Source organism: Dipodomys spectabilis, unplaced genomic scaffold, assembly GCF_019054845.1.
Source record: "Dipodomys spectabilis isolate Male_0828 unplaced genomic scaffold, ASM1905484v1 ptg000002l, whole genome shotgun sequence".
NCBI lineage: Eukaryota > Metazoa > Chordata > Mammalia > Rodentia > Heteromyidae > Dipodomys > Dipodomys spectabilis.
The window spans coordinates 55478886-55492645 of NW_024870679.1; the positions used below are offsets into that span (position 1 = coordinate 55478886).

Genomic DNA, 13760 nt, shown 5'->3' on the forward strand with positions numbered 1-13760 from the left:
AAATAGTAAGAACTTCTCATATATTCTGGAATAATTCTCATCAATTTATGATGATGGGAAAAAATATTTTGCCCATTCTGACACCTGTTTACAGATAGTACCTTCAAGTCACTCTTTTATAGTGACATATTTACATATACAGTGACTGCCTATTTGACTAATTTTGATTCTCACTTTCTTCCTTCTTCCCTATCCTCTTCTCCACTGCAAGTAACTGGGGTCCTGCAAGAACTACAGTCATCCCTTCTACTACAGTCATCCCTTCTCAGTGCAGGTTCCCTAAAGACTTAATCACCATGAACTAAGATTCCCTTTTAAAGGCCCAACTACTCATTATGGCCACATTGAGGACAGCTTCCAGGATGTGAACCACTGAGGGCAAACCACAGTTGTTGAGAAGAAAACTAGAAAACAAAGGACAGAGGAGCTGCAACACAGTGCATACAAAGTTTAATGCACCAGAGGAGAAGTATTTTAAGGGTCGAAGACATTTTATATTTTCACTAGGAAAAAACTCAAGTTGCTGCAGTCCTACATTATGAAAACTCCAAACATGAAAAATAAATATCAGGACTCATGGGGATAGATGAGTTTGTAGCTTGTTGATGGAATGTGGATTAGAACTCAAATTCCTTATACATATATATCATAGTGCAATGATCTTTCTGTTATCACAAGCTAACTAATGCTAGTATGGTGGCACACATCTGTAATTCCAGCTACTCAGGAGGTTAAGACAGGAAGATTGTGCATCCTAACCAGCCCTGCAAAGATTTTATTTTTTAAAACATTCTTGGCTACTAATCTTTAAAAGAGGGGGAATGAGGAAGGGACTAGATATAGTATTTGCATTGTCTAGCATGTGCAAAGGCCTGGCTCAATCTCCAGTACCAGAAAGAAACAGACACTCTTCTAATAACTTCTTTTAGAAAGTACATGTTTATTTCAACACTAATATTTGAAATATATAAAATCTCAGAAACAATTTGATAACTTCTTTTGACTTTGTATGCTTCTTTTGCTTTCAGTTAAAAATAACTTCACTGCTTTGATTTTCTAATTTAGTCATTTGTTATGATCATCTACTCTGTGAACAATTCATTAGTAGTTCCTGCAATAAAGAGATGAATTTAAGGTTTAGGGTGTGGTATCACCTGTAATTTTAGTACTTTGGGAGCATGAGGCAAAGAAGATTATAAATTCAAGGCCAGTCTGAGATACTTTTTTTAAAAAATACAAAACACACCTGGCACTGGTGGCTCATGCCTATAATCCTTGCTACTCAGGAGGCTGAGATCTGAGGATAACAATTTAAAGTCAGCCTTGGCAGACTCTTATCTCCAATTAACCACTTAAAAATCGGGAGTGGCACTGTGACTCAAGTGGTAGAGCTCTAGCCTTGGGTACAAAGTTCAGGGACAGTGTGCAAGCCTTGAGTTCAAGCCCCACAACTAACACACACACACATATAAACACACACACACACACACACACACACACGCACGCACGCACACACACTTCTTGTTTTAAGGTGCAAATAGTCTAAGGGGAAAGTAAACAAATGAATAAATAATTGTAAATAAGTGTACTAGGCGCTATGCCTTATATATGTTCACAAGAAAAAAAAAGCAACTCAGGAAAGAGACACGTAATATGAATAATCACTAATTTAAGTACTCAGATTGAATAATCAACTGCTTACACCACTTGATTTCAAATTACTTTTAGCAGTTTCAACAAATCAACTTTACCCTGCAAAAGCATGTAAATGAAAAAACTAGAAACAAATGCCAGCAGAATAGTTTGAATTTATTATGATCTATAGCGCTAATATTTGCTTTTGAAATTGAGTTTTCATAAAAAAAAAAAAATCAGGAATCTCACTAGTTACCTCACTTATCATTTATTTATATTAATTTTATTTAAATGTAATTTTCATTATATTTTTTCTAATGATTTTGGAACCTTTCTACAGTAATATATACAGGGGAAAAAAAGTCCCCAAATCAAAATTTATATTAAATATTTACTGCAATTATTTTCATAATGTAATAATAATATACCTACAGAAATTATGACAATAAATTGATAAATTTTTAACTTGGCAAAATAGAAGTGGAGAAATTCATCATGTAAAGTAAAATTTTTTCCATTTATAAGGTGAAGCTGTGCTTAGACATAGAGATCTTTAATTTTTCTAAGTACTTTATAAGATTGTCCAGTGATACAATCTTAGATTTAACATACTAACATTTAAAGCAGGGTACTTCTAGTAGAAAACAAGAGAATTATATAAATGACTACAAATTAGTCCTCTGCAAATGTGACATTACATATTCAAGAGGTCTAGAAATTATATAAAAGTTGTAGATGTGGGGATAGAAAAAGAAATATAGATGTGGTGAGGATACTAGAAGGAGAGGTAGTCGGACTAACAGCGGCGATGAGCAGTGTTGAAAAAATATTATTTGCAACTAAAAGAATACTAAATAGCTATATATAAGACAATATAAACATGGGGGGATCCATTTACTCAACTTTAAAATCCATAAAACAAATGTCCAACATTTTTATGATATATACAGTTTCTTTCTACAGGACAAAGTTCTGTTGTTTTCTTAAACTACTTTCTTAAACTATTATTTTCTTAAACTACTTCCTATTAAATAGGTAAGGGAAAATTTTTATCAATTATTACTTAATACTCTTGCCATGGTCAATATGAAAATATCTTAGACTAAATCACTCAAGTAGGAAGTCACTGTGCCTTTGTATCTAACAATAAAAGAAAAATTTTGTATGTATGAGAGACTTATTTTAGACATTTTCTTGGCCTTTTCCTGTACAGAACAATCCTGGGCTTCCTCTGTAATATAGTTTATGCTTCTGCCCCAAAATATATAAATACCATTTTCTCTTTCCCAAGCAGAAGTTACTTAATGCTACATTACCCTCCCAGAAATAGAAGCTTAATTTTTCTTTACACAATCCTTTTTCCCTCTACAATCTCCTGAAGGAAAAATGCATCCTCTTGAATGCCTGTAGTTATTTCAAAAGCTAGAGCTACTTCTAGAATTGGTGAAGTGACATTTATTTCTTTATTGATTTTAAATTTGATCCTAATCAACATTTTGCTTTAATTTTAATGTGTTCAGTTACTCAAATTTGTGGACATTTGACTTCTGTAGCATCAAACTTCTAAGAAAATATTCCATAATCAAAGTATGGTATAGCTGTAGTCAAAATAAGAAAAGATTCTGTCCTTGCCTTCATCTAAAATGGGTCCCACATCTTTGGACACTGCAGGTTAAAACTGTGCTGGTATTAAAAAAAAATTATTTTGTACTATTGATGCAAATATAATTTGTTTTCCTCTGTAATAGGGCTTTCCCAGAATTATCCTTTTCTAAGGTACCTTCTTTCCTTGTTTCCCTCATTTCTTTCTACCAAGTGTCCAGGTTCAATATTATTTCTCCAATTGCCCTGCCTTGACCTGCATGTATTAGCTGTAAAATAGATGTAAAGCTTGGTATAAGTCCAAAAATTTTATGATCAAAATACATACTTAGCAAATTGTTTGGCTAAATCTTTCATGTATGATGAAAGATTATTACCACAATTCATTAGCAAATTATAGACTTTGAAATGTAGGCAGATAAATATTTGGCCCTGTATCAATCAATTTGGACCAGCTGGGTAGAAATTCACACAATCCCAGGAAACCTGGTAAGTGAAGTGCTCTTTCATTTTTCATTCACTTGAAACATTAAAGAAAAATTATCATTCTATAAAAATGTCCACTTTTCAAGATTTTAGCAGAGCCATTTTAGAACCTTTCAGTCAATTACTACTTTAGTGACCAATACACTCATCTCTTTTCTTCCTGCAAATGATTGTGGAAGAATAGTAGTTAATGCATACAGGAGCACCTAATACTTAATCATTACAATCCACTTTAAAAGCTAAATATTTAATAATTATTTCATTGCCCTAAAACAAGGGAGGGGGACTTTAATACATACTAAGCCTAGAAACTAGTTTTGCAGTTATTCACAATAAATAATATCATTAAGATTTTCCCTCTGAGCTTCTCAAACCTAGTGAGGTGACCCTACACAAAGATTCTGACTGATCCTTAGTCTGTCTGTTTTGGATAAGCTACAAGGCCATATAAGGAGACAGCTGCACTTGGGAGCAACTTAAAACAAACTTCATCTTAGTGGCATCTAATCCAGCGCTTGGTACAAGATGCATTGAAAAGTCAGTGTCAAAATTAAACAATGATGGCTTTGCAATGAACAGATGCTTTTGCCTTGCAGCTGTAAAACCTTAGAACAATCCAGTACTCTATCGTCTGGTCACGCAATGACCACAAAGCAAGGAATACATTGCCATCTAATACAAAGCATTTGCTATGAACTTTTGAAGTCTTTTTAAGAAATATTTTTAAAATAATATTAAGTTTAGATTGAAGCTAGCAAAGCAATATAGCTCTAAATTAAGTAACAGATTTTTTCGAAGTATAGTCACCATTTTAAATATGCTTTAAAAAAAACCCAAACTACATAGAACTGAATTATACACTAAACACACTAGATGAAAGAAAATATGATAACCAGATGTTCTGATGTTATGATAAAATTACATTCGTCTAGAAGGAAAAACATGAAAATAATTTTCTACATATTACTTAATATACCTATTTTTAGTCTACCTATGTTCCTGAGCACCTTTTAATCATTTATTAATCAATGGATTTAATCCCTTGCTTTGTGCTTATTAGTTCATTTTGCTGGGAGAGGTTGGTTAGGAAGAATTAAGGATATTACTCTTATTTTGACATATATTAAAATACTCTTCAACTTAAGTAACATGGTACTTAGAGAAGTCTATGATGACAGTGCAGCCTTTCCTATCCCTTACATTACAGGAGGGAGCGTCATCTCTGCATCCAGAAATCTAGGGGTTAATATTTTAATACTGGAATAAACTATATTTCAGGAGAAGAAAGCACTCTAAACCACAGTCTCTGTGAAGCCAGAGAATTAGCCCTACCGAAGTAAGTGCCTATATGGTCATAATCAATGCACTTCTGCTAATTGAGGTTCTGGCTTTAAAGATAGCTTTTTTGGTAGCTAAAGAATCTATGAATTTTACCTTTATTTATTGCCAAGAATTTTTTTCTGTGATTTTTTTCTTAATCCTTCAAATTTTTTTCTTGAAATATTTTCTCCCCAAGGATGTCAATTCATTATCACTTCACTGTTCCTAAATTTCCTTAGATATTTTGTTGGTTAAAGGTTTGAGAATTCTGCTTATTTCTTCCCACTAACCCCCACAACTTACATGTCAATGCAAAGTCCCAAAGTAATAACCACATTTACAGGCAAATTTTGTTTCAAATATCAAAGATGGCATATTACCTTCTTAAATTAAAGACTTAAGTCTTTGAAAAATAATTTTGTGGTTACTTTTTAATTTCTGTATTTTATATTCTAAGAATGTAATGAAAACACTGTCATAAGCTGCCGTTGGTGAATTATATCTTTATAAATATAAATTCTACAGATATTCAGCAAGGTATGTTTACAATCTGTATTACTTGTATAATTTTGTTGTTGTCTTCTTTACTAGTAAATATTATTAAAATGAATTTATAACAGGCATGCCACCAAACAAAAGTAAACCATATCATTAAAATAAATCATTAAAAATTACAGAAATACACAAAAACAATTGACATGTATTTCTAAATTTGATCCCTTGATCTTAACCTACAGAGCATACAATAGGAACTGTATTAGTTTCAATATTCTAAGTTACATTATACATGAACAGCTTTGTTAGGAATAGCTATAAATTTGTACAAAATGGATTTGTTAATATTTTATAATGACTATCCAATGACCAAAATTACGCTAACAGAACTGTGTGAAAATATTTTTCTGGAAAGTATATCTAAACTTAAGGCTATTCAATATCTATTCAAATTTAAAGCACATCATTACATTACATAAATATATAGGATCATGTAGAAATTTACAAAAACAGATGGCTCAAATACTGTTTCTCTTTTAAGTGTATTTTATTCTTTCAATTTACTCAATTAAAGTAATATATTTTAAAGTATATATTTTACTCAAAAATACATAAATAAGTCACAAACCAAAAGCTAACAGATGTGTGACTTCTAATTAGTTATAATAATCTCTGCTTCAATACCATTAGAATGAGCCTTTCTTTCTTTTGAAAACTAAAAGGGCTTTCCTTTGAATTTTAAACTGTCAGAGTGCTTCAAAGTCAATGTACAAAATCTGCTTTGATTAAAATTTTAGACATCTACAGTGATAACTTTATGAAAGGAAAATATTAAATTATAATTATCCTAAACAGACACAGTCTTGTGAAACTAACCCTACATTCATGTTAGAACACAAAGAGTTGAATATAATGAATTTGATTCATCCTCGGACACAAAGCTTCACCACAGTAAACTCAGTCAACTGTTGCTCTTGAGCCTATATTCATGGTGCTTAAATAGCGCACTTTAAAACAAAAAAAACTCCAATTGGCTTTTCATACATCCACCCTCCCCAAAAATAACGCACTTGAAAAACTCAAATGATATGAAAGGCTTCAAGGCCTCTTTTCTCCCTTTCATACCCCTTTTTTTTATTTCTGTTTGCAGTAATCTGCCTTTCTCTTTCTCTTTCTCATTGCTACAGAGCAAGCGAGGAGGCTCAGAGCTTTGAAAAGGGGGCTCAATGTGTAATGGGTCCACTAGAATTAATTTACTTGCACCAGATCCATTGAGCACAGAGGTACCCCCCCTCCAAATCATTTGGAGTCGAACACAGCCCCCAGCCTTTGTAATTCTAGTAAAGCACTTAAAGTGCACAGTAGGTGTTCATGAGGACCATCTGGTCAAAAGCAAAACAAGCTGCTGATTTTGCCTTTGAATAGAATGAAGCAAGTGTGAATTAGTCTCTTCAATTAGCACTATTACAACCTGTCAAGTGCATATTGTAAAACAGGATTATTACAGTATTGGTCACCAGTGCAATTATTTACTCTCTGCCTTTTCTTGCATATAAAAAATGTCTAATGTTTATTAGTTTCTGATAACTGAATATAATCTCTTAACTCAAGCATTTCAAAACTACTAACACATAAATCATCTATTATGAAACAAAAATCAAATAGATTATGTTTAGAATATCTATATAGATTAGAATACATATGTCAAGTAACAAAGGGCTAAAGCATTGTCCTTACATAAAATCTCATTGTTTATATCTTCTTGAAACACAAGTGAAAAAACACTTATACAGGCTGAAAAAAAAAAATCCAAATTATTCTGTTTCCAGATGGTGAAAAAGACTTTCCATTTCTGAACAGCTACATTGTAATATTATTTAAATTTATTTCCTAAGGGGATAATAGTTTAAGAACCACAGAAAACCTCAATATTTATAAAATTATCATTATTGAGTTGTTCATTCCAAGCAGTATGGTTGCAAAGATCACTCTACAATGCAACTTGAAACCAATAAATCTCTAAATTTAAAAGAAACTCATAATCTACTTTTCTAAAAGCCCCAAATAAAGAGTTAAATTTACTGCCCCTTAAGAAATTATGTCTTTTATTCTTGCTAAGGTGTCATTTGTGATTTCAAGTTCAAAAAAACTCAAACTATGATATATGCTAATTAAAATTATCCATTCTAAATGAGCTAATACATGCCATTTATCTTGAAGCAAAAACAAACCACTTAAACTTTTAATTAAATAAGCACACAACTTAATTTATTGTCTTATATATGCAGTCTCACTAGGTACCCCATTCTTCAGTTCTGTGCCAGCAGTTCTCACTTCCCAGACTGAAAAATAAACCAAACAACAACAAAGCCACCTAATACTTAAAACATTTAAAGGGCCTGTTAGTTAAAAAGTTATAGTCAATTCAATATTAGAAAACTGCTCATTAATATAATCTGTAAAAGACTACATATTTTGAAACTGTTACTGGCCATCAATATTAAAGACAAATAGTCCAAAGCATAAGTAAGTCAAACAAATTGAATACATAACAATATGTAACAAAAATAGGCACAATATGAAAAAAGTTGCACAAGGTTCAAATTTCAATTTAGCTTAACATTATGAGTTCACAATTATTTTTACAAATTGGTATCATTTGTGCATTTAGTTTACTTCTTGATACTAATAAAAACCTGATTGGCTTCCCAACTAATCACAAGTTTGTATAACATGGTTCTAATAATGAAATATACTATTACTCCCTGCAAGATACAGCATTATAGACTGTCAATTTTCCCTTTTTCATTCCGGTTAAGAACTAAATCAACATGAATAAGAACAGTGAGAATTCTGGGGTAAAGTGAAACTTGGGAAGGATTTAAATAATTCCAACAGCTATTCATCATGCTTCTCTCTGCCATAGATAAGTAATACTCCACGATTCCGCAATAAAAATACTTAGGTTTCTTATCATTGTTTTCCTGGGTCAAGTGAATATTCCTTAAGTTTATATGACAGCTACAAAGAAAAGTAGATATTTTGCCTAACAGAAGCTTTTGCAGTAAAGCAGACAACAAAGAATCAGTTTCCAAGGAAAATTGGCTTGATTTCAGGGACTTTATATCCTTTCCACACCTGGGTTTAGGATTTGCAGAAGGCAAATCAATATTTTCCTGCCTTATGTTAGCCCATTCCAAGTGCATTTAAAATCACAGATCTTTAATAGTATTTGACAAACTTACTAGAATCCGTAAAATCAACTGTTAAAAACTGAATTCTCAGAGTAAAAAACTGATTAGAATAGGTAAGCCTGCTCAAATTTTGAAGGAATTTCAGTATTTTAAAGTGACAAACTGCTAATTTAGGACCTAACCTGATCCTAAAACATAGACTAAAATGAAGATTGTCATAAGTTATCTTATTATTTGATTATTTTTACAAGACATTCTGTCATAATACACAAAAGTTTTTTTTCTTTTAACTACTAGCAACTCTCTCCATTCTAACATTTTTATATCCTTACTGCCTTTTCTTCAAGTGGGAGGACAATGTAAGTGGAAGGATTTGAAAAGGGCTTAAAACAAAAACAAGATCAAAACCAAAACCCCTCAGTAACTAGCTAGCTTAAATTAAAATCTTGAACACCCAAAAGACAAATGCCATGTATTGTGAGGCAGCAGACCAGAGTCAGAATGAACAAATACTTGCACAAGTATCAGTTTATCACCACTAACTTACATGACCATATGGTCACTTAAGAATTTGAAATTTAAACTGAATTAGTTTTATTTTCTAATCAATATTTTTAATTTTCCCTAATTAGCAATTAAATTAGTACCGTCTTTGATTTTATTTCATTTAATAATAATTTGTGTGAAAAAGGTAACTTTTTAAAAAATTCAAAGCTTTCAAAAATTAAGAAATTTTTTCACCTACAATACAAAAATAATATTACTCAGGAAAAATGATCAAGGATTTTCTATTTGTTTTTAAACTTGGTTTCTTTCTCTCAAGGTATTATACTTGTTAGAATTCATTCTTCAATTTAAAACTGAAAAAATGATGCCTGAAATTGGCATCATTTTTCTTCTACATTAAAAAATGCTAATATTTATAAATTATAAAATATAAGATTGTTTTAACATTGTATTTTTATCCTGATGCAAGCAAACTGACTTCTAGTCCCACAACAAGAAATAATATTCATATTTCACATGTAACACACATAATGCACAATGTCAATATGAATTCTAAGGCTAGCTAGACAGCATCTTGTCTTCCCTTGAAACCACTCCCACCACAGGTATCTCACAAGTTGAAGGAGAAAAATCATAAGCCTTCAGAACTGGCTCACATCTTTTCTCTAAATTGTACAAAATAAAAAAAGTCTATGTATACTGTCTATTCATAGAAAAGTAATTAATGTCAAAAACAACTACATTTAATTTTTTCGTGGCAACTAGCATTCCAAAATATTATTTTGAATTAACCTCAGAAAGGTAAAAAGATTTTTTTTAAAAAAACCAAACTATTAAGAAATATGTAAGACTGCCCGCAAAAAAATTTGTGGAATATTTTTTAAAAGATATCTTAAAAATGGTAGGAAAAAGACTGATTATTTTCAAGTCCTTGAAGTTTAAAATATACCTAAATAGTATGCCACAGAGAACAGTTTCAGCCAACTGTGGCACACAATGGCACACTTACAGAATTTTAAATATTTCTTTTAATAATTGATGTAGTCATTTTGAATCATTCTGCATAGGATATCAGGTGTGAGCAGATTGCATTAACACTGCTTAAACATTTCAACTTGTCAGTATGGCCAACTCGATTTCGGAAATATTTGCAGTATTTTCCCATCGAAACAGTAATAAAGGCAAAATAAATATATGCCACTACTTTATAATCACCGAACATTAATGAATATTTTATGTCTTTTTAAATCTCCCTGTTTAATTTAAAAGGGTGAAATTAAGTCTCCTCCCTGCAATATGCCAATTATCTGTAAATCAAACAATAACTTGGCCATTATGCTCCTTTTTGTTAATATAAGAGAAGCTAATTTGAAAACACTGAATGCCATTTTTAGGCTATCAGCTTTAATAGTCCTTTCTGCCCTCTTGTGGGAGAAATTTGAAACACACACAAGTTATAGGAATTAGCAATATATATGAATTTTAAAGCAAAATTTTAGCTATTAAAAATGTCAACCACACAGAAAAAGAAAGCAATCTATATCAATCAAGCATTTTGCTATTCTTCAAAACAGTAAATCAGCAACAAAAAGAATTAACTATTTCAAAACTAAATTTCCTTGTTTATATATCTACATATATAATTTATATTTTAGTATAATAAAGATTCTTTACCAATTCTGATAGACATATTTATAATATAAAAATAAAAATTATTTTTTCTTAGAATCAAAAAAATTAAACTTAAAGCACATAATACTCAATTATAGATTTAAAATGAAATGGCAGTTTACACAACATTAAAAAAATTAAAATCAAACTTAGGATTCAATTTAGGAGTCAGAAACAAATGCCAAAGACTTTAGCTACCAGTTACAAACTATATAGTGATTATTATAAGAAAATAAACCTAAAGCAGTGAATTGTTTAGGGCAAATTCAAAAGGTGAAATCCACTGATAAACCACAAAAATGAAAAAATGTAAACTATTAATAGTCAAGCTATCACTTAAAAATCCATATACTTCTGGAAAAAAAATGACTTTCTTTCAAGGTAGCATTAGAAACCATTTAAAGCAATATAGCCTAAGAAAAAAATTGATGAAATAATCCAATATTTACTGTGATTATCTTTCAAATTAGTAGATAAATTAGTAGATTAAGTAATTGTTGCCTTCATAAACTATGAGTAACAGTACATAGGCACTATTTCAATGATTCTAAACACACGTCTTGATAGCCTTACATCTTTTTCCCCAAGGAAAGAAATTGTTTAAGGTGGGTGGGGCCAATTACACACCAAGAAAGTACCTCCTCTGTCGTGGGGGAGGTTCTTTTTTGAAACAGTGGCCCTTCTTGACCACACTGAAGAAAATATTGACACTATAAATAGACTTTTCTCAGATATTCCAGGCTACATGACAATCTCCAACAGCACCTCATAAACACTATTCAAGGCTTTTCTTGCCTCCTCAAATTCTTTTTAAAAACAAAAAAGTATATAATATAAATACATATTTGAGTGTGCCCTTTCAAATACAACATAACTATCATCCAAAATGAATGTTATAATTTCCAAATTAATATTTTGAATAATTACACTATAAAGCAATAAAATACCTTATACAATATTCTTAAGCAGGGTTTTAAGTAGACTCGTTTAAGAATTATCAAGAGCTCCCATTTACAACATCTACATTTCTAGGTCAAGTCATTTATTGTATCTACAGTAATCATTGATGCTCCAGTTAATTAAAATGAAAAACCCAATAATGAAACATAAAGAGAGTTTCCAACTAGAACAGATAAGCCCTCTTTAACAGGGTCAACATTAGCTATAATGAGCTACCTTTATTCCTTAGCTGTGAGGCATAACTCACCTCTTGAATGGTACTGCTTCCTGAGAAGTTCAGGTTGTACTCCCGCTGGACTTCTCGGTGGGTGATGATCAGCATGAAGTTTTGATTTAATGACTCCTGCAGGGCACTGAAAGGGTTGAAAGAAAAACAAGGAACTCAGAGATGAACAAGTTCTAGCTTGCTTTACAGCTAGCTGCAAAAACCCCAGGAGTACCCTAACCTCCACACAGGCATGTCGGGGGCCCAATGTTATCATCCTTTCAGCTCCTAAAGGCAAGAGAGCATGCTGAGAACAACCAAGGGGAGCTAACCTGTTAACTCCTTCTCTACCAAGGTGTTTTAAACCATCAATTGTAAATTCTTTGCATAGGTACACATTTTCTACAATATATCACTGTCTACATAGTTATTTTCTCCAAAAGAATCAACTGTCAGTTAATCAGATTTCAAATACCTGTTTCAATGCATACTTAAATAATGCCTGCTAAAATATATACTTTATTCTAAATGAAGCAGCTGTCCTAAAAGAACTGTGTAAGTATTGCTTATACTTATGAACATTGCACAAAATAAAAAGTTTCAGTCAACATTTAGAAGAAATCTATAAAACCTTATTTGCAAGAAAAAAGCCAGAAGTGGTGCTGTGGCTCAAGTGGTAGAGCACTAGCCTTGAGCTGAGCTGAGGGATAGAGCCCAGGCCCAGGGTTCAGGTCCCATGACCAGACCCAAAAAAAAAACAAAAATCCAAAACCTTATTTGCTACACCAAAATTCCTTCAAAATAACTTTAGTGTAACAATAAGGACTCAGGAATCTATAGAACTCAAGAGATGCATAGCAATTTTTTAAAAATCTTATGCCAAAGTATCAAAAATGTCAGTTATTTGTCAGACAATAAAGAATATGAGCAATTGGCCACCAAAAGCTTTTAAAAATTAGGAACATTTTATCAAAAAAATATAACTATGATTATATCCAAATATTTTGTAATGCCTTTCTCAAGTATATATAAATTTGCCCTATCTGTAGCATCAGGAACATATATTGGGTGTGCTACATGGATATGACCTTCATCAATCCTCTTCTGCCAATATGTAACCATGTGAGAGTATAGATGCAGCAAAAAGATTAAGATTAGGTAGTTTATCGGTTTCTTCTATTGTCTCCAGAGTGTTCACAAATTACAGACTTAAAAATACATTGAAAGCACTAACATATATATCATAAAATATTACTAATCAAAAGCAAGGGAAATCATAACTAAAATAGCTCCTTAATGCAAGAATATCTGTCACTGTATCCTTACCTGTGGCTCTTAGCAAGTACTTATCAAATAATAAATTCCAGAAGGTTGAGTCTTATTAATCTTTTGTCTCACACAGCAATGTTCCTTCTAGAAATCTATCACTGGAGTTTGATACATTTATTTGTCAACATTAACTCAATGCTCTGCATTATTACGATTACTGAGAAAATTAAGTTTCCCATGGAAAACTCAGTGTAATTCAGAGATAGTAACTCAGAGATAGAAAAGTACATAAATAAGTATAATGACTACTATTGAGAAGTTGGGGGGGGGGGGGGGAAGTGCAATGAAAATTAACGAATTAGTATTTAACAATGCCCTGACTAAAAGATAAAAGAGTTTATGGAATATATCAGTGA

General features: G+C 31.6%; 1 protein-coding gene across 1 annotated transcript in view; it reads right to left on the reverse strand.

The window, feature by feature from the left end:
- Positions 1–13760, reverse strand: part of Faf1 (Fas associated factor 1) — a 297788-nt gene that overhangs the window by 199676 nt on the left and 84352 nt on the right. The window contains exon 7 of the mRNA XM_042677919.1: positions 12118–12223. Within this exon, the coding sequence (XP_042533853.1) occupies positions 12118–12223 (106 nt within the window). The remainder of the gene's footprint in view (positions 1–12117; positions 12224–13760) is intronic.